A 25,326-nucleotide genomic window follows, 5' to 3' on the forward strand; every position below is an offset into this window, starting at 1 on the left:
AAAAAACCTTCCTCTAATATCCCCCTTGAACTTCCCACCCCTTACCTTAAAGCCATGTCCTCTTGTATTGAGCAGTGGTGCCCTGGGGAAGAGGCGCTGGCTATCCACTCTATCTATTCCTCTTATTATCTTGTACACCTCTATCATGTCTCCTCTCATCCTCCTTCTCGCCAAAGAGTAAAGCCCTAGCTCCCATTCAACTCCATCTTGGGTACTAGTCTCCATAGTATCCACAACAACTTCAGGGAGCGCTGCCTCAGAAAGGCAGCGTCCATTCTTAAGGACCCCCATCACCCGGGACATGTCCTCTTCTCACTGTTACCATCAGGAAGGAGGTACAGAAGCCTGAAGGTACACACTCAGCGATTCAGGAACAGCTTCTTTCCCTCTGCCATCAGATTCCTAAATGGATGTTGAACTTGTGAACACTACCTCACTTCTTTAAAAGAATATTCATTATTTGTTTTTTGTACTATTTTAATCTATTCAATCATCATTCAATTCATTCAATATTTACTGTAATTGATTTGATTTTTTTTCTTTTTATATGATTATGTATTGCATTGAACTGATGCTGCTAAGTTAACACATTTCACCACACATGCTGGTGATAATAAACCCGAGTGGTTCTGGTCCAGATAGCGTACTGGTGAATCCCCTCTGCACCCTCTCCAAATCTTCCACAACCTTCCTAGAGTGAGGCGACCAGAACTGAGCGCAAGATTCCAATACAGAGAAAATTAGTGGCCTCCCTCCAGCAGGCAGCACGGACTCGACGGGCTGACAGGCCGTCTTGCTTCCCACCCCCCTGGCCCTTCCCCTTTGGACGCTCTCACTTCGGAAGAACCTCCGAAACTGCCTTGATCTGCACCTCTCGTCACTCAGCCTCTGGGACGCTGCGGAGGGGAGGGGAGGGGAGAGAGTGGGCAAGGCAGCTGAGTTAAAAGTCTTCGTGAAGCAACTCGGCCGCTCCCTCGACCTCCGAAGCAAGGCCGTCCCTTCCGCACTTGGGAGACGCGCAAATTCAGGACGTACAGCGGGGGAAACAGCCGGACTTCCTGGAAGGGGGAAGAGTCAAACGGTGCACCGCCTACACCCAACAACACGGCGGGCGCTAAGACCCCGCGGTGGGCCAGGAGTCGACAAAGTACCAGCTTTCCCTAAACTTTTTGGAAAGGGGGATTTAAAGAAGATTGAAAGACAGAAGTTCCCGAGACAAAATCAGATGAAAGTACCGAGAAACTTGATGGCTTGGAATCGGTGATCTCTCTCCCCGCAGGTAACTTTTGAGCTGATTTTAAACTTCCTCTAGTCAGTGGGAAGCCAGTTGCATTTGTTGACTTTGGGGGCTTGGGTTTGCATAGGGGCTGTCAGTGTCGCTTTAATAAATATTAAAAAGAAAAACTGCCCCGAAGTTGTATTTTGGAGGTTGGGTTCTGGCTTCGGGCATCGGTGGGTGGTGAGGATACGCACCGCCCAGCTCTGCACACCCAGTGGCCGGGCCTCTGATGCTCATACCGGGCCTGGGCTTCACCCCTGTGTCGCTGTATCCAGGCGGAGGCACCAGACACCTCACGCGGAGAGCGGCGGCCCGCAGCCCGGTCCGGGACAGGACACCCTGCCTATTAACTGGAACCGGGTAGGTGGGGACGTCGCCAACTCTGTAATTCACCCTTTCCACTTTACAGCTCCTGCCCCCGGCCCCCACCACCAACTCCGTCACCCTTCTCAGGACCCGCATCCTTCCCCGTCCCTCTTATCCCCTCTCTCCCGCTCCCTGTATGGGTCACTCCTTCTCCAGCCCCTACACCGCTCCCGGTCTCTGTGATCTTTGGCCTCTGCACCCTTCCTTATCTCCAACACCCCTTCTTATCTCCAACACCCCTCCTTATCTCCAACACCCCTCCTTATCTCCAACACCCCTTCTTATCTCCAACACCTCTCCTTATCTCCAACACCCCTCCTTATCACCAACACCCCTCCTTATCTCCAACACCCCTTCTTATCTCTGTGACCCTTTCTAGCTTCCTCATCCCCTTCCTGTCTCTGTAGCCCCTCCAGCCCCTACACCATTCCCAGTCTCTGTCACTTGAGAACCCCTGCACTCACCCCCCCACCAAACCCCTGGCCAGGGCAGGGAGCCTTCTCTCCCCTGATGTCTAACCAATATCACCCCCCCCCATCATTCATGTCTTGCCCATTAGCTCGCATTGCCCCCGGTGGGTGACGGGTGCAGGACAGAACCCGGCTAGTCCAAGCTCCAAGGTGTTCACTTGGGTGTTTGGGACACTTTGATGGTGCAGAAGAATGTGGCATGTCCCAACTCAGCTGATTCATTATAACCTCCTGGCTGATGTTCAAAGTTCAAAAAAAAATTATCACAGTGTGTATTTGTCACCATATACAACCCTGTGATTCATTTTCTTGCGGGCATTCACAGTCAATACAAAGAAACATCATAGAACCAATGAAAAGAAAAGAAACAGGATGGACTAGACCAGTGGTCCCCAACCACCGGGCCGCGAGGAAACAATATGATCTGGCGATATGAAACCATATGAGTCAGCTGCACTTTTCCTCATTCCCTGTCACACACTGTTGAACTTGAACACCCCCCCCCCACCCCGTCGGCCGGTCCGCAAGAATATCGTCAATATTAAACCGGTCCGCGGTGCGCAAATGGTTGGGGACCCCTGGACTAGATGGTACACTTACTGTGTCCTTTTCTGCTAACGGTCAGAGTGGGTAGGTTGTCACGAGGATATGTGGCCAGACTAGGCTTGCATTCTCTGGAGTTTAGAAGAATCTCAAGGGGGCCAAGGAGATGGCAGATGAACGAAATGAGTACTTTGCATCAGTCTTCACTGTGGAAGACACTAGCAGTCTGCCAGGTGTTGAAGGGTGTGAGGGATGAGAAGTGAGTGCAGTTACTATTACAGGGGAGAAAGTGCTCAAAAAGCTGAACGATCTAAGGGTACATAAATCACCTGGACCAGATGAACTGCACCCTAGGGTTTAAAAGAGGTAGCAGTAGAGATTGTGGAGGTACTAGTAATGATCTTTCAAGAATTATTTTACTCTGTCATGGTGCCAGAGACCTGGAAAATTGCAAATGTCACTCCATTCTTTAAGAACAGAGGAAGGTAGCAGAAAGGAAATTATAGAGCAGTTAGCCTGACTCCAGTGGTTGAGAAGATGTTGGAGTCAATTGTTAAGGACGAGTTGATGGAGTACCTGGTGACACAGGACAAGATAGGACAAAGTCAGCATGGCTTCCTTCAAGGAAAATTCTGCCTGACGTACTTGTTGGAATACTTTGAGGAGATTACAAGTAGGGCAGATAAAGGAGATGCAGCGGATGTTGTATATTTGGACTTTCAGAAGGCTTTTGACAAGGTGCCACACACAAGGGTTACCGATTTAAGAGCCCATGGTATTACAGGAAAGTTACTAACATGGTCAGAGCATTGGCTGTTTGGTAGGAGGCAGCAAGTGGGAATAAAAAGATCCTTTTCTGGTTGGCTGCCAGTGACTAGTGGTGTTCCGCAGGGGTTGATGTTGGGACCACTTCTTTTTATGCTGTATGTAAATGATTTAGATGATGAAATAGATGGCTTTGTTGCCAAGTTTGCAGATGATACGAAGATTGGTGGAGGGGCAAGTAGTGTTGAGGAAACAGGTGGGATGCAGTAGGACTTGGACAGATTAGGAGAATGGGCAATAAAGTGGCAAATGAAATACAATGTTGGAAAATGCATGGTCATGAACTTTGGTAATAGAAATAAATGTGCAGACTATTTCTTAAATGGGGAGAAAATCCAAAAATCGGAGATGCAAGGGATTTGGGAGTCCTTAAGCAGAACACCCTGAAGGTTAACTTGCAGGTAGAATCAGTGGTGAGGAAGGCAAATGCAATGTTAGCATTCATTTCAAGAGGTCTAGAATACAAGAGCAGGGATGTGATGCTGAGGCTTTATAAGACACTGGTGAGGCCTCACCTTGAGTATTGTGAACAGTTCTGGGCTCCTCGTCTAAGAAAAGATGTGCTGGCATTGGAGAGAGTTCAGAGGAGGTTCAAGAGGATGATTCTGGGAATGAAAGGGTTATCATATGAGGAACATTTGATGGTCCTGGGTCTGTACTCACTGGAATTTAGAAGGATGAGGGGCAATCTCATTGAAACCTGTCAAATGTTGAAAGGCCAAGACAGAGTAGATGTGGAAAGAATGTTTCCCATGGTGGGGGAGTCTAGGACAAGAGGGCACAGCCTCAGGATAGAGGGGCGTCCATTTAAAACATTGATGTGGAGAAATGTCTTTAGCCGAAGGGTGGTGAATTTGTGGAATTTATTACCACAGGCAGCTGTGGAGGCCAGGTCATTGGGTGTATTTTAAGGCAGAGGTTCTTGATTGGACACGGCATCAAAGGTTAAGGGGAGAAGGCCGGGGAGTGGAGCTAAGGAGGGGGAAGAACGGATCAGCCATGATTGAATGGCAGAGCAGACTCGATGGGCCAAATGGCCTAATTCTGCTCCTATGTCTTATGGTCTCAGAGCAACAATAAAGGATTCTTCATTTAAGATGAGAGGAAGAGAAATTCTTCCTGTGAGGTTGAGTGTTTGGACCTCAGGGGCAACACAGTAGCATAGCAGTTAGCGTAACTCTATTGGTCGCGCCAACGATCCAGGTTCAATTCCCGCCACTGTCTGTAAGGAGTTTGTATGCTCTCCCACGACTGTGTGGGTCTCCTTCCGCACTCCAAAGAAACACGGGTTAGGTGAGTGAGCTGTGGGCACGCCACATTGGCGTCAGAAGCGTGGCGACATTGTGACTGCCTCCAGCCCATTCCTGAGGCAAACAACACATTTCACTGGATGTTTCGATGTACGTCCAACAAATAAAGCTAATCTCTCTTTCTCGAAGGACGTAGAAGTGGGGTCATAGATTTATACAGCAGAGAAACAGGCCCTTCAGCCCAACTTTATCTAGGCTGACCAAGATGTCCAACTAAGCAAGTCCCATTTGCCTGCATTTGACCCATATCTTTCTAAAGCTGTCCTATCCATGTACCTGTCCAAATGCTGTTGAATATTTTTAAGGCCAGGTGGGGGGGGGAGGGGGGTAGGCGTTTGAGACATTGCCAGGGTAAGATGGAGTGAATACAGAGTAGCCATGATCTTATTCAAAAGTAGAACAGGATGGTGTCACCGAGTAGTCTACTTTAATTCCTCCTTGGCCTGTTTAGATAACTGTGTGGGAGTCTCTCCCTTCCTGGAACGAGTGATAAGAGGCAGGAATGAAAGCAAGGTATCAAAGACAGTTAGATAGGTACATGGATAAGAAAGGTTTAGAGTGATATGGCCCAGACATTGGCAAATGGGATGAGCTCAGATAGAATTCATGTTCAAGTTTAATTGTCTGTCATTCAACCATGCACAAGAACACAGATGAACAAAACAGCGTTCCTCTGGGGCCAGTGTGCTAAACACAGCGACAACAGTCATACACAGCCCAAGTCAGGAGTAAAATACAGACACACAAAAATAAATAGTCCACGTCCCCCGAGTCCATGTATGTTGCAGCAGTCGGCAGCCGAGCACAGTACCTCTTGTCTTCTGCCGAGTGAACTCCGGAGGGCAGCACCGACTCCAGCTTGGACACCACGTCTCCGGCACTCCGCTGGAGATCACGGACCCCCCTCCCTGGGCGGCTGCACGCAGGCGACACTGCAGCTTGAGGCCCAGTCCTCACTGTGACTGAGGCCACGCGGTTCCCCCACCGCCCACCTGTGCCGTCTGCCAATCGCACTTGCGGCACTCCACATTACCAATGCCACTGAAACGATCACACCGCCTTCGTACGACCAACGCGGGCAGCGGCGCGATCCACACCAAGCCCTACCCCAATCAGCAACTTGCTGATGGTCTCCATATGCCGTATTTTAAGTTCGTGATGTCCAGCAGGGTCTTGCGATCGTAGCAAATACGTTTAAAAAAGACAGTACACCTTGGTACACCCGTAGAGACTCTGCACCTGAGCGTGCTGCCATCTTACCAGAAGTCCAGGACGGGATCGAGGTGTTGGGCCAAGGAGCCCAACTCTGTGATTCACACCCTAAAGAGGGGCGAGTAATTGGCCCTTGGTCTAGGTAACTGGACGGGAGACCCAAGGAGGGTGCACCTTCAAAACATCGGTCATGGGAGATTTTCAGTAACACAAGAGATGCTGGAAACCTAAAGCAACACACACAGAATGCTGGAGAAACACAGCAGGTTGGGCAGCATCTATGGAGGGGAATAACTAAAGTTTTGGGACAAGACCCTTAATCTGGACTGGAAAAGAAGGGGGCAGAAGCGAGAATAAGAAGGTGGGGAGAGGGAGGAGGATTACAAGCTGGCAGGCGATAGGCGAGGGGGAAGGTGGGTGGGTGGGTGGGTGAGAAGTGAGAAGCTGGGTGGAGATAGGTGGAAGAGGTAAAGGACTGGGGAAGGAATCTGATAGGAGAGGAGAGTAGACCAAAGAAGAAAGGGAAACAGGAGGGGAACGAGAGGGAACTGATGAGAAGAGAAGGAGTGACGGGGGACAGAATGGGGAATGGAAAAGGAGAGATGGAGGAAAGGAACTTAGAGAAATCGATGTTCATGCCATCGGGTTAGAGGCTACCCAGATGGAATACGAGATGTTGCTCCTCCAATCTGAGTTTGGCCTCATCGTGGCGGTAGAGGATGCTGTGGAATGGGATTGGGAAGTCAAATCGAAATGGGTGGTCACTGGGAGATCAGTGTCCACTTAAGGGGCGGTAGGGGGGAGCAGTGCAGTTTAATATTTTCTCCCCAGAAGCGATAACGCTCCAGATGCTGGGCAGAGAGTGGACGGATGAGTGGCTGGACAATGACGAGCCTCCCAATTTGTGCCCACAGATCGGGACCAGGAGCCCCGCCAAGTATGGAATTGGCAGCCTCAAACAGACCCAGCCCCAGCAGCGCCGGGGGCATCCGGGAGTACAAGATTGTGATGCTGGGAGCCGGGGGAGTGGGCAAGAGTGGTAGGTATCTGGTCCGGCACTGCCCAGAAGCGCAAATTGATTTAGTATGGTGACACAGTGATTTAGTACAGTGGAAAAACTTGCCTTGCCTACTATCCGTACCGATCAATTCATTAGTGCATTGAGGTAGCACAAGAAGATTGCAGAATGGCATTACACTTACACAGAGAGTGTAAAGTGCGAGGAGCGTCTGATGTCCCTGGGTCTGTACTTGTGTCCGAGTGAGGGTCTTTTCACCAGGGAATGGGAACCAAAAAACTGGAGGGCATAGGCCCAAGATGAGTGGGGAATGGTTTCAAAGGGACACAAGGGGAAACTTCACGCAGGAATATGGTACGAACAGCCAGGGGAACGGTAGAGGCAAATACATTTTTTAAAAATTAGGAGAATGCTGGGGGCGGGGGTGTGGTTGGAATCTGATTGAAACCTGTCAAATATTGAAAGGCCTAGATAGAGTGGATTGTGTCCAATAGTGGGGGAGTCTAGGACCAGAGGGCACAGACTCAGAGTAGAAGAATGTCCCTTTAGAACAGAGATGAGGAGGAATTTCTTTAGCCAAGGGTGGTGAATCTGTGGAATTCTTTGTCACAGACAGCTGTGGAGGCAAAGTCATTGGTATATTTAAGTTCTGATTAGTAATGGTGTCAAAAGTTACGGGGAAAGCTGGAGAATAGGGTTGAGAGGGATAATGAATCAGTCACGATGGAATGGTGGAGACCAAATACCCTAATTTTACATCATTTTGATCTTGAAGTCAATTTATATTAAACGTCCTCTCCCTGTGTGTCAACTACACCCCTCCACTTTCTCCTCTGTGTGCCTCTGGTTCATTTAATTCCCATCCCCTCACCTTAAACCTACAACCTCTCGTCTTCTACTTCCTTTCCCTGGGGAGGAAGGACTGTGTACATTCACCCTATCTCCACCCCTCATGATTTCACACACCTCTACAAGGACACCTCCTACGCCGGCTTAACCTCCCCCTATACTCAGGCCCTCAGAAACTAGAACTATCCGTGTAAGGAGAAGGAGAACGTATAGGAGAACAAGAGAGAGAACGAGAGAGAGAGAAAACGAGAGAGAGAACGAGAGACAACGAGAATGAGAGAACGAGTGAGAACAGAACGAGAGAGCGAACGAATGAGAGAGAGAATGAGCGACAGAATAAAAGAACGAGAGAGAGAGAGAGAGAGAGAATGAGAGAGAATGACTGAAAATTGATGAATGTGGAGAGGATGTTTGCTATGGTGGGAGAGTCGAGGACCAGAGGGCACAGCCTCAGAATCGAGGAACATCCTTTTAGAATGGAGATGAGGAGGAATTTCTTTAGCCAGAGGGTGGTGAGTCTATGGAATTCGTTGCCACAGGTGACTGTGGAGGCCACGTATACTTAGGTTGATAGATTCTTGATTGGTCAGGGCATGAAGGGATACAGGGAGACTGGGGCGGAGAGAAAAATTGGATCAGCCATGATGAAATGGCAGAACACTTGAGGGGCCAAATGGCCTTATTCTGCTCCGATACCTTATGATCTTAAACACACAGAAAGGTACAGAGAGTCAGTGTCTCTCTCTCTCACACACACGAGACACAGAGAGAGTCAGTGTCTCTCTCTCTCACACACACGAGACACAGAGAGAGTCAGTGTCTCTCTCTCTCACACACACGAGACACAGAGAGAGTCAGTGTCTCTCTCTCTCACACACACGAGACACAGAGAGAGTCAGTGTCTCTCTCTCACACACACACGAGACACAGAGAGAGTCAGTGTCTCTCTCTCTCACACACACGAGACACAGAGAGAGTCAGTGTCTCTCTCACACACACGAGACACAGAGAGAGTCAGTGTCTCTCTCTCTCACACACACGAGACACAGAGAGAGTCAGTGTCTCTCTCGCTCACACACACGAGACACAGAGAGAGTCAGTGTCTCTCTCTCACACACACACACACACACACAGTGTGGGGATCAGACAGGGCTCTCCAGGAGGCAGTGACTCTATTCCTCTGCATCGCTCTTTGCTGTGAAATCCGTGTCGAGAGGTCAAGGAGACAGGATCATGCCAAGTTGTGTAAACACCTGGGAGTAAATCCCATCAACAAGTGTAGGAACTTTAATTAATTTCCAAACCGTGAAGGGGTGGGGGGGGGGTGGTGTAGGAAATTCATCTCTCGCTGGGGGTATTCCAGTCGCAGCGGTTGCCGGGCAACCTTCCATCTCGTAGCAACGGAAGGGGAGCAGGGCAAATTATTGGCCGGCAGATGAGATCAGCTGGCTGGCAGCTCATCGATCTGCATCTTTGTGTGTTTGTGCGGAGATATTCCCACACCGAGTGGTTTGAGGCCGGGCCTGGCAGGAGGAATCAGAACCAGGTTTATTATTGCTAGCCTACATTGTGAAATTTGTTGTTTTTTGGCAGCAGTACAGTGCAATGCATAAAATATACAATAAATTACAATAAGAAATACATATATTTAAAAAAAACTGATTTAGTGCCAGGAGAGTGCAAAAACACTGATGTAGTTAGTGTTCATGGGTTCATTATCCATTCACAAATCTGATGGCAGAGGGGAAGAAGCTTTTGCTCGAGTATTGAGTGCGTATCTTCAGGCTCCTGTAGCTCCTCTCCGATAGTAGCAATGTCCTGGGGAGTGGGGGTCCTCAATGAGGCATCACCTTTTCGAAGGTGTCCTCGATGGTGGCGAGGGTTTTGCCCATGATGGAGCTGGCTAAGTTTACAACTTTCTGCAGCCTTTACCGATCCTGTGCAATGGCCCCTCCACACCAGACAGTGATGCAACCAGTTAGGATGCTCTCCACAGTACATCTGTAGAAATTTGCTGGAGCCTTTCTTGACATACCAAATCTCCTCAAACTCCTCTTGAGATAGGAGACAGGGTGCCCTCTGCCAATTTAATTTTCCTATTGTTCTTCTGTTTTCTACTAGTATTACATTCAGTGGCCATTTTATTAGGTACTCCTGAACACCTGCTCGTTAAAGCAAATATCTAATCAGCCAATCATGTGGCAGCAACTTGATGCATAAAAGCATGCAGACATGGTCACGAGGCTCAGTTGTTGTTCAAACGTCAGAACGGGGAAGAAATGTGTTCTAAGTGACCTTCACCATGGAATGATTGTTGGTGCCAGATGGGGTGGTTTGAGCATCTTAGAAACTGCTGATCTCCCGGGAATTTCACACACAACAGTCTCTAGGGTTTACAGAGAGTGGTGCGAAAAGCAAAAAGCATCCAGTGAGTGGTAGTGCAGAGGGTGAAAACGCCTTCTCGGTGAGAGAGGTCAGGGGAGAATGGCCAGACTGGTTCAAGCTGGCTGGAAGGTGACAGTAACTCAAGTAACCACGTGTTACAACACAGGAGCACAGAAGAGAATCTGAATGCACAACATGTCGAATCTTGAAGTGCAGACACGAGGAAATCTGCAGATGCTGGAATTTCAAGCAACACACATAAAATGCTGGTGAATGCAGCAGGCCAGGCAGCATCTATAGGAAGAGGTACAGTCGACGTTTCGGGCCGAGACCCTTCGTCAGGACTAACTGAAAGAAGAGGTAGTAAGAGATTTGAAAGTGGGACAGGGAGGAGGAGATCCGAAATGATAGGAGAAGACAGGAGGGGGAGGGATGGAGCCAAGAGCTGGACAGGTGATTGGCAAAAGGGATATGAGAGGATCATGGGACAGGAGGCCCGGGGAGAAAGAAAGGGGGAGGGGGGAAGCCCAGAGGATGGGCAAGGGGTATAGTGAGAGGGACAGAGGGAGAAAAAGGAAATGAGAGAAAATAAATAGATAGATAAATAACGGATGGGGTATGAAGGGGAGGAGGGGCATTAACGGAAGTTTGAGAAGTCATTGTTCACGCCATCGGGTTGGTGGCTACCCAGACGGATTATAAGGTGTTGTTCCTCCAACCTGAGTGTGTCTTCATCTTGACAGCAGAGGAGGCCGTGGATAGACATATCAGAATAGGAATGGGACATGGAATTAGAATGTGTGGCCACTGGGAGATCCTGCTAGAGAGATTTCTTTCTCCCTAGACCTCCCGTCCCATGATCCCCTCATATCCCTTTTGCCAATCGACTGTCCAGCTCTTGGCTCCATCCCTCCCCATCCTGTCTTCTCCTATCATTTCGGATCTCCCCCTCCCCCTCTCGTCTCTTACAATCTCTTCTTTCAGTTTGTCCTGATGAAGGGTCTCGGCCCAAAACATCGACTGTACCTCTTCCTATAGATGCTGCCTGGCCTGCTGCGTTCCACCAGCATTTTTTGTGTGTGAATCTTGAAGTGGTTGGGCTACAGCACAAATATCCAGAAATACACCCAGTGGTCAGTTCAGTGGGCTTCTCCTGTAAGAGTCTATTCTCAGTTGGGGAACAGCTACCTTCCCTCCTGCCATCTGATCCTTGATCCAAGTGGTACAACACTATTCACTGCCTGTGTGCAGCAGTCCTGTTTCTGCTTGTTGTTTGAATTCTGTTCCTATGATTGATGTTTTTCCTGTGAATTCCGCATATCTGATGCCGTGATGCTGCTGCAAGTAAATGTTTCATTGCGCCCGTGTGTGTGCGTAGTCATACACCATGGACACGGTCCCTTGTGCTCAACTCGTCCATGACAAGCTGGGCCAGTGGCCCGCTAAACTACTCCCCTCAGCACCAGAGAGATCAGTAATGCTCACAAAATACTGGAGGTAACTCAGCAGGTCAGGCAGCATCGATGGAGGGGATTAAACGGGTGAAATTTCAGAATGAGACCCTTCATCAGGACTGGAGAGGAAGGGGGCGGAATGTGAAATTTCAGACTGAGAGCCTTCATCAGGACTGGAGAGGAAGGGGGCGGAATGTGAAATTTCAGACTGAGACCCTTCATCAGGACTGGAAAGGAAGGGGGCAGAAGCCCGAATTGTGTTTATGATTTGCTGTGCCTCTTCAAGGGATGCCAACCCTGAAGAAGTTTAACTCTTCTCCTTCACAGGAGTTCAGTGAGACCCTCTCTCACTCTCCCCCTCTGTGATCTTTGCTGCCCTAGGACTCTTCAATCCAGTTATTCTGGCGTTTGCCCCCACCCCCCTCTCCCTTCCAGTCCTGACGAGGGGTCTCGACCTTCCTTTTGGACTGTTTATTCCCCTCCATAGATGCAGCCGAGCTTGGAGAGTTGCCCCAGCATTTTGTGTGCGCGTTGCTCAAGATTTCCAGCGGCTGCAGTCTTTTGTGCAATGAAATCAGCTGCTACTTCCTCCTCCTCCTCTCAGCACTCTGGATACGGGGCCTTTCCCACAGGGATTAGGCTGACGGTGATTTCATCTGACTGTTCTCTCCCCCCACCACCCAGTTGGGAGAGTAGCCATGGTAACCTGAGCAAGCCAACTAAAGCCGTCACACAATGGAGAGAGGATTTTTGTTTTGACGGCGAACAACCTCCCTCGCAATGACACTCTGCACTCAGGTTCACTGTCAATTGAAAGAGAATCAACTCGGCCTTGGACTGCAGCTCTGGCAGATCGAGAAAAAAAATGTAGCCAGACTTCCACGGATATTTCTAGTTTCTGAGGGCCTGAGTATAGGGGGAGGTTAAGCCAGCGTAGCAGGTGTCCTTGTAGAGGTGTGTGAAATCATGAGGGGTGGAGATAGGGTGAATGTGCACAGTCCTTCCTCCCCAGGGAAAGGAAGTAGAAGACGAGAGGTTGTAGGTTTAAGGTGAGGGGATGGGAATTAAATGAACCAGAGACACACAGGGGAGAAAGTGGAGGGGTGTAGTTGACACACAGGGAGAGGACGTTTAATATAAATTGACTTCAAGATCGGAATGATGCACAAATCTATGAACATTACCCCACCATTCCTCTTTTGCACAATTCATTGTAAATGATAGAAATTTGCTTTATGTATTGCACTGTACCGCTGTCACAAAACGACAAATTTCGCAACATTCTGTATGCCGGTGATGTCCGGTTTGGATAGGGAGCAAGTTTAGTTTAGATGTCATCTTGGTCAGCATGGACCAGATGGGCTGAAGGGCCTATTTCCATAAAATGTGCATTTCTGTTTCCACTGTCCTTCATGGAACAGAATTCCAAAGGCTGGGCACCGCCTCGGGCAGTCTGCAGTGTCCAGTTAGGCTGGTCAGGCAGTCTGCAGGGTCCTGCCAGGCCGGGCACCGCATCGGGCAGTCCGCAGGCTCCTGCCAGGCTGGGCACCGCATCGGGCAGTCTGCAGGGTCCAGTCAGGCTGGTCGGACAGTCTGCAGGGTCCTGCCAGGCTGGGCACCGCCTCAGGCAGTCTGCAGGGTCTGGCTAGGCTGGTCAGGCAGTCTGCAGGGTCCTGCCAGGCCGGGCACCGCATCGGGCAGTCCGCAGGCTCCTGCCAGGCTGGGCACCGCATCGGGCAGTCTGCAGGGTCCAGTCAGGCTGGTCGGACAGTCTGCAGGGTCCTGCCAGGCTGGGCACAGCATCGGGCAGTCTGCAGGGTCTGGCTAGGCTGGGCACCGCCTCAGGCAGTCTGCAGGGTCTGGCTAGGCTGGGCACCGCATCGGGCAGTCTGCAGGGTCCAGTCAGGCTGGTCGGACAGTCTGCAGGGTCTGCCTAGGCTGGGCACCGCCTCGGGCAGTCTGCAGGGTCCAGTTGGGCCGGGCACCATCTCAGCTGGTCCGCAGAGTCTAGTTAGACTGGGCATCACATCAGAGAGTGTACAGACTCTACATTTCGAGAGCGTCTCCAAGAAACCCAGTACTGCCCTCCTAAGCAAGAGGAATATCTGGACTCCCTCAGTGTGTAGTTTCAACTCTGATTAAGTAGAATGGTAAAATGACTTACCACACTCGGCTGTAGATGTGGCTGAAGGAACATGGAGGCACCAGCAGCCATGGTCACCAGGAACACGGCTTGAAGTGACATTTGCATCTCTGACTCATGGTCCATGTGATTTTCTTGCAGCCATGACAATGCAGTTCATAAGCCATCGATTTCTTGATTACCACGACCCAACTATAGGTAAGACGATGACTTAATCTTATTAATTTGATTGATGCTGAGGAACAGTTTCTTTCCTTCCTTTTAGACTGAGCTTTCTTTACCCTGTTAGTCATGGTACTTGTGTCACAAATACCTATGTCAGGATGCTGTTTATCGACTACAGCTCAGCGTTTAACACCATCATTCCTGCAGTTCTAATTGAAATGCCCCAGAACCTGGGCTTCTGCACCTCCTGGAACTATCCTCTATTTCCAAACCAGAAGGCCACAATCTGTGTGGATTCATATTCACATCTCCATCTCGCTGGCAATCCGCACTGGCGCACCTCGGGGATGTGTGCTTAGCCCACTGCTGTACTCCCTCTGCACTCATGCCTGTCTGATTAGGCACAGCTCAAATGCTATCGATAAATTCGCTGATGATACAACCGTTGTTGGCAGAATCTCAGATGGTGACGAGAGGGCGTACAGGAGTGAGATATGCCAACTAGTTGAGTGGTTTTGTGGCAACAACCTTGCACTCAACGTCAGTAAGGCCAAGGGATTGATTCTTGACTTCAGGAAGGGTAAGACAAGGGAACACATATCAGCCCTCATAGAGGGATCAAAAGTGAAGAGAGTGAACCGTTTCAAGTTCCTGGGTGTCAAAATCTCTGAGTACCTAACCTGGACCCAACATATCGATGCAGTTATAAAGAAGGTAAGACAGCAGCTATATCTCATCAGGAGTTTGAGGAGATTTGGTATGTCACCAAAACCACTTGCAAATTTCTATAGGTGTGCCGTGGAGAGCATTTGAACGAGCTGCGTCACTGACTGGTATGGGGTGGGGGGGGGAGGAGGGGGAGGGTGGAATTCGAAGCTGAACAGTGGTAAAATTAACCAGCACCATCATGGGCACTAGCCTCCATAGTATCCAGGACATCTTCAAGGAGCGGTGCCTCAGAAGCAGCATCCACCATGAAGGGCCCTCACCAACCAGGACATGCCCTTTTCTCACTGTTACCGTCAGGGAGGAGGTACAGAAGCCTGAAGGCACACACTCAGTGATTCAGGAACAGCTTCTTCCCCTCTGCCATCCGATTTCCAAATGGATATTGAACCTATAAACACTCCCACACTACTCTTATTTCTATACGACTTATTTAACTATTTTATAAATTATGTGTGCGTGTGTATATATAATTAATTACACTTTAATTCACAGATTTTTTTTTACCTATGTCATCATGTATTGCGTTGTACTGCTGAAACAAAGATAACAAATTTCACCACTTATTAAAACTGGTGATATTAAAGCTGATTCTGATGGGACGGTGTAGAGGGAGTTTCACTCTGTGTCTGACCCCGGGAGTGTGTGATGGGACAGTGTAGAGGGAGTTTCACTCTGTGTCTGACCCCGGGAGTGTGTGATGGGACGGTGTGGAGGGAGTTTCACTCTGTGTCTGACTCCGGGAGTGTGTGATGGGACGGTGCAGAGGGAGTTTCACTCTGTGTCTGACCCCGGGAATGTGTGATGGGACGGTATAGAGGGAGCTTCACTCTGTGTCTGACCCTGGGAGTGTGTGATGGGACGGTGTAGAGGGAGCTTCACTCTGACTCCGGGAATGTGTGATGGGACAGCGTAGAGGGAGTTTCACTCTGTGTCTGACCCTGTGTTTGTGTTATGGGACCATGTGGAGGAAGCTTCACTCAGTGTCTGAACCCGGGACTGTGTAGCGGGAGTTACAGAGAAAGGGATTGGATGGGATCACAGAGCTGGGAAAGGACATAGGGGGTGATAGTGATGGGGATTGGATTGGGGGACTGGAGAGCGAAGTCACTAAGGGTGGGGAGGGGAATAGGGAATGAGTTCTCACCTTTACAGGGATAAGACCATTAGGTATAGGAGCAGAAGTAGGCCATTCGGTACATCAAGTCTGCTTCGCCATTCAATCATGGGCTGATCCAATTCTTTCAGTCATCTCCACTCCCCTGCCTTCTCCCCATACCCTTTGATGTCCTGACTAATCAAAAACCTATCTTTCTCTGCCTTAAATACACCCAATGACTTGGCCTCCACAGCTGCTCATGGCAACAGATTACACAGATTTACCACCCTCTGACTAAAGTAATTTCTCCGCATCTCTGTTCTAAATGGACGTCCTTGAATCCTGAAGTCGTACCCTCTTGTCCTAGACTCCCCTACCATGGGAAATAACTTTGCCATATCTAATCTGTTCAAGCCTTTTAACATTAAGAATGTTTCCATGAGATCCCCCCTCATTCTCCTGAACTCCAGGGAGTACAGCCCAAGAGCTGCCAGACATTCCTCATACGGTAACCCTTTCATTCCTGGAATTATTGTTGTGAGTCTTCTCTAAACCCTCTCCAATATGTTTCTAAAATAAGGAGCCCAAAACTGCACACAATACTCCCAAGTGAGGTCTCTCCAGCGCCTTATAGAACCTCAACATCACATCCCTGCTCTTATATTCTATACCTCTAGAAATGAATGTCAACATTGCATTCGCCTTCTTCACCACCAACTCAACCTGGAGGTTAACCTTTAGGCTATCCTGCGCAAGGACTCCCAAGTCCCTTTGCACCTCTACATTTTGAATTCTCTCCCCATCTAAATAATAGTCTGCCCATTTATTTCTTCCACCAAAGTGCATGACCATACACTTTCCAACATTGTATTTCATTGCTACTTCTCTGTCCATTCCCCTAAACAATCTAAGTCTCTCTGCAGGTGCTCTGTTTCTTCAACAGTACCCGCACCTCCACCTTTGTATCATCGGCAAATTTAGCCACAAATCCATTAATCCCATAATTCAAATGATTGACATGCATTGTAAAAAGCAGCTGTCCCAACACCGATCTATGTGGAACTCCAGAATAGGACCCCTTTATTCCCACTCTCTGTTTTCTGCCGATCAGCCAATGCTATTAACTCCCCTGTAATTCCATGGGCTCTTATCTTGCTAAACAGCCTCATGTGCAGCACCTTGTCGAAAGCCTTTTGAAAATCCAAGTACACCACATCTACTACATCTTTTTTGTCTACCCTTCTTGTAATTTCCTCAAAAAATTGCAGTAGGTTGGTCAGCCAGAATTTTCCTTTCAGGAAACCATACTGGCTTTGGCCTATCTTGTCATGTGCCTCCAGGTACTCCGTAATCTCATGCCTAACGATCGATTCCAGCAACTCTCAACCACTGATGTCAGGCCAACAGGTCTATGGTTTCCTTTCTACTGCCTCCCACCCTTCTTAAATAGTGGAGTAACATGTGCAATTTTCCAGTCATCTGGTACAATGAGGAGGACTGGTTTGAGAGGTGGAAGGGGGGGCACGTGGGTTGGAGACGGAGAGGGGTACATGGGAGGGAGGCGGTCCTAGAACTGGGTGTGTTGTGGAGGGAAGGGGTTTACAGAGACGGGGACGGTCACAAATGGGGAGGGGTGCATGGGAGAGGGAGGGGTCATAAAGACAGCAGGGAGGGAGGGAATCAGATGGGTGGGCTGCTTTAAGACAGGGGAGAGTTAGTGAAAGCACAGAGGATGTGACTGTCTGTTGCCTTATGAACTGCTGAAAACTCGATGATTAAAAGCTCCCTCTCTGTTGGCAGAGGACGCCTACAAGACCAGGGTCCGCATTGATGATGAGTCTGCCCACTTGGACATCCTGGACACGGCGGGTCAGGTGGGTGAATGGGGGGGGGGGTAGCATTGTGCACTCCAGGAACAGGCCCACCTCCCACTGCCAATACACCTTCTTAACCACCCTGTCAACCTGTGCAGCAGCTTTGAGCAATCTATAGACGTGGACACCAAGATCCCTCTGATCCTCCACACTAAGAATCCTGCTATTAACCTTACTCTGTCTTCAGGATCAGGCCTCCACAGTGAATCACTTCATGCTTTTTCTGGGTTGAACTCTATCTGCCACTTCTCAGCCCAGCTCTGCATCCTATCAATGTCCCCACTGTAACCTACAACAACCTTCTACATGATCCACACCACCACCAACTTTCATGCCGTCTGCTAACTTAGCAACCCACCCCTCCACTTTCTTGAGCAGGTCGTTTATAAAAATCACAAAGAGCAGGAGTCCCAGAACAGATCCCTGGGAAACACCGCTGGTCACCGATCTCCAAGCTGAATACGTTTCATCACAACCTTCCTCTGCCTTCTGTAAGCAAGCCAGTTCTGTATCCACACAGCCAGGTTTTCCTGGATCCCATGTCTCCTGACTTTCTAAATGACCCTACCATGTCGAACCCTACTAAAATCCATATACAACACATACATTGCTCTACCTTTGTCTTGTCACTTAGAGATACTCCCCTACCAATCACCCTTCCCATTGTCCTCAGCAGGGTGGGGGTGAAGCCACATGACCTGTCTCCCCCTCAACCTCACACGACTGACCTGTCCCTCCGATTGCAGGCGGAGTTCACGGCCATGAGGGACCAATACATGAGGGGGGGCGAGGGCTTCATCATCTGCTACTCCATCACGGATCGCCGGAGCTTCCAGGAGGCCGTCGAGTTCAAGCAGCTCATCTACCGGGTTCGGCACACCTACGATATCCCGGTGGTACTGGTGGGCAACAAGTCTGACCTGGGCAGCTTGCGGCAGGTGAGGCCACTGTCCCTGTGGGCGCAGGACTGCGGAGGGTGGGCAATGGGGGCTGCGACCACTCCCTTTGGTAAGGCTAGTATTTGCAGAGAGTACTCTGGGATCGTGTGTAGGTACTGAGGCAGCTTCGTGAGGAGTCGCTGAGATCCCTGTGGACCTAGGACTCGTATGATATAGGAGCAGAATTAAGCCATTGAATCCACTCCACTATTCCATCGTGGCTGATATTTATTATTCCTCTTAACACCATTCTGCTGCTTTCTCCCCGTAACCATTCACACTCTGATTAAACCTGAAACTGTCAAACTCCACTTTAAATACACCCAATGACTTGGCCTCCACATCTACCTGTGGCAATGAATTCCACAGATTCACCACCCTCTGGCTAAATAAATCATCCCTCATCTCTGTTCTGAAGGTAATCTGTTCTGAGGCTGGGCCCTTTGGTCCTAGACTTGCTCCATGTCCACTCTGGAACCTATTGAATATTGAAAGAATGAGACAATGAGGTTGTATAAGTCTCAGAATATGGGGGGGGGGGTGCAGAGGGAACCCATTTCTGGTGCTTAAACTCATTTGGCACTGCTTTATCTATCACGTGACAGTGAAATGCATTCGTTGTGTCAATGACCGATACCGTCCATTCCAAAACTGATCCTGGCCAGTTGACACATCAGGTCGATGCTTGATCCCAGCAGAACAACCTCATTTGCCCCCTTTCCTCTCGTTTCCTAGACTAATAGGAAGTGGTAGTGTGGCCGAGGGGTCTCAGAACCCTGGACTTGGGCTCTGGACTCTGAGGTGACAGGGTTTCAGATCCCACCACTGCCACGGTTCATCTTTTGTCAGTGCTACTGACATTTGCAGGCTGCCCCCAGCACACCCTCGGACTGTATTGGTCAGTGATGCAGATGACACATTTCACTGCATGGTTCGATGTACGTGTGACAACTAAAGTTAATCTTAAACTCTCTTTAATAAGCAGGGGAACAGGCCTTCTGGCCCAACTCGAACACCTTAACCCTAATGTGTAGTAGAGGCTGGTACAATTACAGTGTTTAAAAAAAAACACTTGGACGGGTACGCTGACCAAGGTGCCTTCCTGAGCTGGGCTCATTTGCCTGAATTTGGCCCATCTCCCTTTCTCCCTTTCCTATCCAAGTGTTTTTTTTAAAACACTGTAATTGTATCTGCTTCTCCTACACATTAGGGATAGGGTGTTAGTTTCTGGGCAGTGGGAAAATTAACCCTCGTGTTTCTTGATCTAATTACTAGGGATGCAATCTCACTGGACCGTGCCTGTGTGATCTGGCCCACACCTTCATTAACCTGATTCAACTGCGCTCGTCTTTATTGGGATCTCTGCTTTATTGTCTACTCTATAGAGTGGGTTAGTGTTCCTGGGTATCGTAGTACCCCGTGTGTGAGGTGGGGAGGGGGAGTGTAGAAGGGGTTTGGAGTTGGAGCCTTGTTTAGAATCATGGATGTGTGGGAATGTTTGTGGGGTGAATGTTATCTTTATTTAATTGTATGTACATCAAAACAAAGTGAGATGTGTCAAATCAAATTGGTGAGGATTGGCAGCCTGCAAGTGTGGCCATGCTTCCAGCGCCAACAAAGAGCGCCCACGGCTCTCTAACCCAAACCCGTGTGTCTTTGGAAGGTGGGGGGAAACCGGAGCACCCGGAGGAACTCAGGTGGTCCTGAGGAGAACGTACAAATTCTAGACAGCAGTGGGAATTGAACCCCGATTGGTGATTGCTATCACAGGTATGCCACTGTGTCGCTCCGGAGAGAGGCTGAGAGTTAGGGGTACGTAGGTTTAGTGGGTTAGGGTTCCGATGTGGACCTGGTGAGCCTCGTTTCTGTCCTCCGTGAATTTAACAACCCACTGGATTGGTAGAGAGACCCTGGGACAGCTTGTACCATAATACCCACCACTCTTCAGTGTGAAGAAATTGCCCCTCGGGTGTCCTTTAAACAGTTCTCCTCTCACCTTATACCTGTGCCCTCTTAATTCTAGACTCCCTGACCCTGTGCCCCTCATAATTCACACCTCAGCATTGTCAATCAGGCTTTAGATGAGCTGAGCAAATGCAATCAACACCTTTCACCATCATTTTGGGAGATTTTAGCCAGGCCAGTCTGGAAAAAGTCACTAAGCAATTACCATCAACAGATCACTTTCAATTCCAGAGGAAACAACACACTGGACCAATGTAACACCACCATTAAGAATGCCTGCCATGCTATTCCATGCCCTCACTTTGGGAAGTCTGATCACTTGGCTGGACATACTGTTTATTACAAGTTACTATAAATTGCACATTGCACATTTACACAGAGACGTAACGTAAAGATTTTTACTCCTCATGGATATGAAGGATGTAAGTAATAAAGTCAATTCAATTCAATACTCCCCAAGTATAGACAGAGACTGAAGACTGTAGCACCTGTAGTGAGGACCAAGAAGGTACGGACAAGAGAAGCACTTTGAATCTGGATGAGTACACTGCAGTTGTTACTGACTTCATTAAAACCTGTGTGGATGAGTGTGTGCCCAGAAAGACTTACCGTACATTCCCAAACCAAAAGGTATGGATGAACCAGTAGGTATGTCATCTGCTGAAGGCCTAGATCTGTGGCATTTAAGTCTGGTGACCCAGGTCTGTATCAGAAAACCAGGCATGATTTGTGGAAGGCTATTTCAAGGGCGAAGAGACAATTTCAGATGAGGTTGGAGGCGACATTGGATGTACGACAACCCTGGTAGGGCTATAAGCACAGCCTCAGAATAGAGACATCCATTTAGAACAGAGATGAGGAGGAATTTCTTTAGCCAAGGAGTGGTGAATCTGTGGAATTCGTTGTCACAGGCGGCTGTGGAAGCCAATTCACTGAGTATATTTAAAGTGAAGGTTGATAGGTTCTTGATTACTAAGGACACCAAAGGTAAGAGAAGGCCGGAGAATGAGGTTAGGAGGGATAATAAATCAGACATGTTGGAATGCTGCAGCAGACTCGATGGGCCAAATGACTTAATTCTGCTCCCATGTCTTATGGTCTTACGAAAGCAGCCCCAGCTTTGGCCAATGATGTTGTGCTGACGTACTCCAAGATCAATTTAATGCTTCACTTCCCTATTTTCCTTTTGTCCATGTGCCTGTCTAATAGTTTCTTAAATCTCCCTAATGTATCTGCATCCACCACCAGTGTGTTTCACACATTTACCACTCTTCATGTGAAAAACCTACTTCTGACATACTCCAATCACCTTAACATTATGCCCAATCGTGTTAGCCATTTATGCCCTGGGAAAAAGTCTCTGGCTGCTGAACTATCTGTGTCTCTTATTATCTTATGCACCTCTGTCAAGTCACCTCTCATCTTCCTTTGCCCTAGCTCGCTCAACCTTTCCTCATAAGGCATGCTGTGTAGTCCAGGCTGTTTTCCTTGGTTGCTTCAGACAGATGAGGCTCGTCAGCCGTAGTTGGCAGCTCATCTAGGAAAAGGGAAACACTGATCTGAAACCTCTTCTACTCATGGAGGAAAAATCCGGGGCTGGAATCCCTAAGGTTGTTGAGATCAGTGCTGACTGGCAACTCCTGATGCCAAACTGTATCAGTCTGTCTCTTCTGTTCCTTTGGATTCATCAGCTGCCTGGAGAGCTGCTGCATGGGCAACAGCTTGTTCTCCATTATCTTACTGCCCTGGGCTTGCATATTATGTCGACAGCTGGGACCCGACATCCACGGTCAACCCCGGCCAGTAGAGGGTGTCTGCTGCACACGGTGGGGCATGCTGATGTTGGTTCCAGAATGTGTGGCGACAGTTGCGGGCTATCCCCCCACTACTTCCTCGGGCGTGTGTTAGTTGTTAACGTACGTGATGCAAATCACTGGCTGTTCCTGTGATAAATAAATCTGAATCTACCTTTGAAAGATGTCCGTGATGGTGGGGAGGCTGGTGCCCATGATGGAGATGGCTGAGTCTACAACACGTTCAGTACGGTTTCCGATTGACTGTGAGAACAGCGCAAACTTGCATGCGGCCGGCCGATCGATCGCAGGGTGAATCTAATGGGTTTTCTATGTATGAGAGGCACTCTCTTTTGGGCCCAGGGTTTGGAGTGCACGTTTTTTGTTTTGGTGGGTTCCCTTCATAGCTCCTCCGCTATACATTGTACCGTTACTAACACGACTCAGTAAATCCATTTAACACTACTTCGCTGTAGTTCTTTCTTTGCCCGTACACGACACTTTCCCATTCCCTCCTGTTTCTCACCACAGGTTTCAAAGGAGGAGGGCGCGGTGCTGGCACGTGAGTTCAACTGCCCGTTCTTCGAGACGTCGGCTGCCCTCCGCTACTACATCGACGACGTGTTCCACTCCATGGTACGAGAGATCAGGCAGAAGGAGAAGGAGGCCGCGCTGGCCCAGGAGAGGCGGGGCAGGCAAAAGGGCAGCGTCTGGCGGAAGCTGAAGAGCCCCTTCAGGAAGAAGGGGGACTCGGTGACGTGAGAGGAGGACACAGTGGTGGGGAGCACGTGGGGAACTGCAGCCACGGTCCCTTCGTACTCCACCGCCAGTCTCCTGCTCCCCTCTGCTCTCCAAACGCATGGCGCCTCTGCTGAAGGGGCTGGGGTCCAGTCACTGCAACTTTTCCCAGGTGAAGCGGTACGCATTTCATCCCCCCTCTTCCCCCAATTCCCTCATGACATAATCAGCCCCTTGCCAGATTTAACCAAGCAACTCATGCAGCAGGCAGCTTCCATAGCAGACGGGTCAGTCTGAGGCCCATCTCGTTTCTGTTAATGCTGAATGGCACTGAAATCACTCGCTCCCAAGGCAGTGTGGGCTCCCTCCGGGTGTTCCGGTTTCCTCCCACCTTCCAAAGATGTACGGGTTAGGGTTAGTGAGTTGTGGGCATACTCTGTTCGAGCTGGAAGTGTGGCGACACTTGCCGGCTGCCCAGCAATACCTTCGCTGATTTAATTTGACACAAACAACACATTTCACTGAATGTTTCAACATACACGTGACGAATAAAATCTTAGTAATCAATCCATCACACTCCTAGGGTTAGAGACACAGTGAAGCTCCCTCCACACCATCCTGACATACACTCCCAAGGTAGATACAGAGTGAAGCTCCCTCCACACACACACACTCCCAGGGCAGGGATCACACACAATAGACAGAGTCAATCTCCCACTACACCATCACAAACACTCCCAGAACTGGATAGTACAAGTTGAAAGTCTTAGCTAAGCTGTATCCTGTGACATGCTGCTGGAGTAAGGACAGGACAGGTTAGACACGGAGCAAAGCTCCCTTGACACTGTCCTGTCAGACACCCCCAGCCTAGTTAAAACAAACTGCTTCCCTGAAGGTACTCTAACAGCTTCTCTTAATAACTTGGGAAATAAGATCCAGGTGACCTCTTAAACTTTTAAATGCCAGAAAACAACAGATTTTGAGAAGTATCTCCCTATATTACTTAGCTTTTGGGGACCAGTGGTCATTCGGGTAGGTCGATGGTGCACTCGCCGGAAAGCAAACTTGACGTTAAGCTAACATGCTGCCCTGACGTGCATTCGGTGGAATTCCACCCTTCCTCAGTATCCCACAATGTAACATCTTCACCCTTGAACAACGATTCTCTGGATGTACAGTCAAAAAAAAAGATAATTCACTGTATCTGACATTGTAATGACTGATCAACTCAGCAGGTCAGGCAGCATCTATGGAAAGGAATAAACAGCGGATGTCTTAACCGGGAACCTTCTTCAAGACTGTCCTGATGACGGATCTTAGCCTGATTTGTCGATCCTATTCCTTTTCCTAGATGCTGCCTGACCTGCTGACTTCCTTCAGCATTGTGTGTGTGTGTGTGTGTTTCTCTGGATTTCCAACATCTGCAGAATCTCCTGTGGTTTTAATGACTGACATGTACATTCCCAAACCTTGGCACTTGTTTACCAGGCATCTCGTCGTTTTGACAGTATTCTGTTCTACACCTTTTATGTTCAAAGTAGGAAACCTCAAATTAAAAATCTATTTGTCACAGTTCTGACCCGTTGTCTCTATAGATCTGAAAGAAATTAGAGCTACATTCTTCAGAGTGTGGAAGAACGAGGATTGATCTTATTGAAACATATTGAGATCCCAAGAAGGAAGATGTGGAGATATCTCCACCAGTGGGAAAGAGGGGACGTCACAACAAGATAAAGGATGGTTGGTCAATCTTTGGAGTTTTCTGCACTGGATGGTTGTGATGGCTGGATCACTAGAGGTAGTTCAAGAGGAATTAAGATGCTTTTTGAACTAAAGGTGATGGGGAACCTGGTACGGAGGAGGAGATGAGACCTGGGGGAAATCACGATGATCGAATGATGGAACAAGCCTGAGTGGCCTACTCCTTCTCCTACTTTGTGTTCTTCATGTTTGTATCTACAGTGCGTGGACCATTGCCTGGCAGAGTACCAGGCACATTTTGTAGGTGGTTTTAATGCCCTCTATCAATGTCAACAGCCAGAACTTAATGGGTTGTAACTCAAACTATCTGTGCTATATGCAGCTGGTTTTGTAGTTAGCTCAACATTGTGAACTCCCACATTTATTTTAAATCATCATAGAATGGTAGAGCACAGGTGCTTTGGCCTACAATG

General features: G+C 48.9%; 1 protein-coding gene across 2 annotated transcripts; it reads left to right on the forward strand.

The window, feature by feature from the left end:
* The first annotated feature begins 840 nt into the window (after window positions 1-840).
* Window positions 841-24,722, forward strand: LOC134343034 (GTP-binding protein Rit1-like). Of its 2 annotated transcripts, XM_063041858.1 has the most exons (6): window positions 850-1,279; window positions 6,920-7,044; window positions 13,996-14,052; window positions 17,645-17,718; window positions 18,465-18,656; window positions 22,946-24,722. In XM_063041858.1, exons 2-6 carry the CDS (start codon window positions 6,945-6,947, stop codon window positions 23,174-23,176), a joined length of 654 nt encoding a protein of 217 aa, XP_062897928.1. In that variant the 5' UTR covers window positions 850-1,279; window positions 6,920-6,944; the 3' UTR covers window positions 23,177-24,722. The 2 variants fall into 2 exon arrangements, with proteins under 2 accessions (XP_062897929.1, XP_062897928.1); XM_063041859.1 differs by lacking the exon at window positions 13,996-14,052 and having other exon boundaries at window positions 841-1,279.
* The last annotated feature ends 604 nt before the right edge of the window (window positions 24,723-25,326 follow it).

This window comes from Mobula hypostoma, chromosome 2 (genome assembly GCF_963921235.1).
Source record: "Mobula hypostoma chromosome 2, sMobHyp1.1, whole genome shotgun sequence".
NCBI classification, from domain to species: domain Eukaryota; kingdom Metazoa; phylum Chordata; class Chondrichthyes; order Myliobatiformes; family Myliobatidae; genus Mobula; species Mobula hypostoma.

What these genes read in the sequence shown, in the direction of transcription:
- LOC134343034 (XM_063041858.1), top strand. Translation starts at nt 6,945, where the DNA reads ATGGAATTGGCAGCCTCAAACAGACCCAGCCCCAGCAGCGCCGGGGGC. An exon ending in CGGGGGAGTGGGCAAGAGTG is followed by an intron (nt 7,045 to 13,995) that starts GTAGGTATCTGG and finishes ATTTTCTTGCAG; the next exon opens with CCATGACAATGCAGTTCATA. An exon ending in TTACCACGACCCAACTATAG is followed by an intron (nt 14,053 to 17,644) that starts GTAAGACGATGA and finishes CTCTGTTGGCAG; the next exon opens with AGGACGCCTACAAGACCAGG.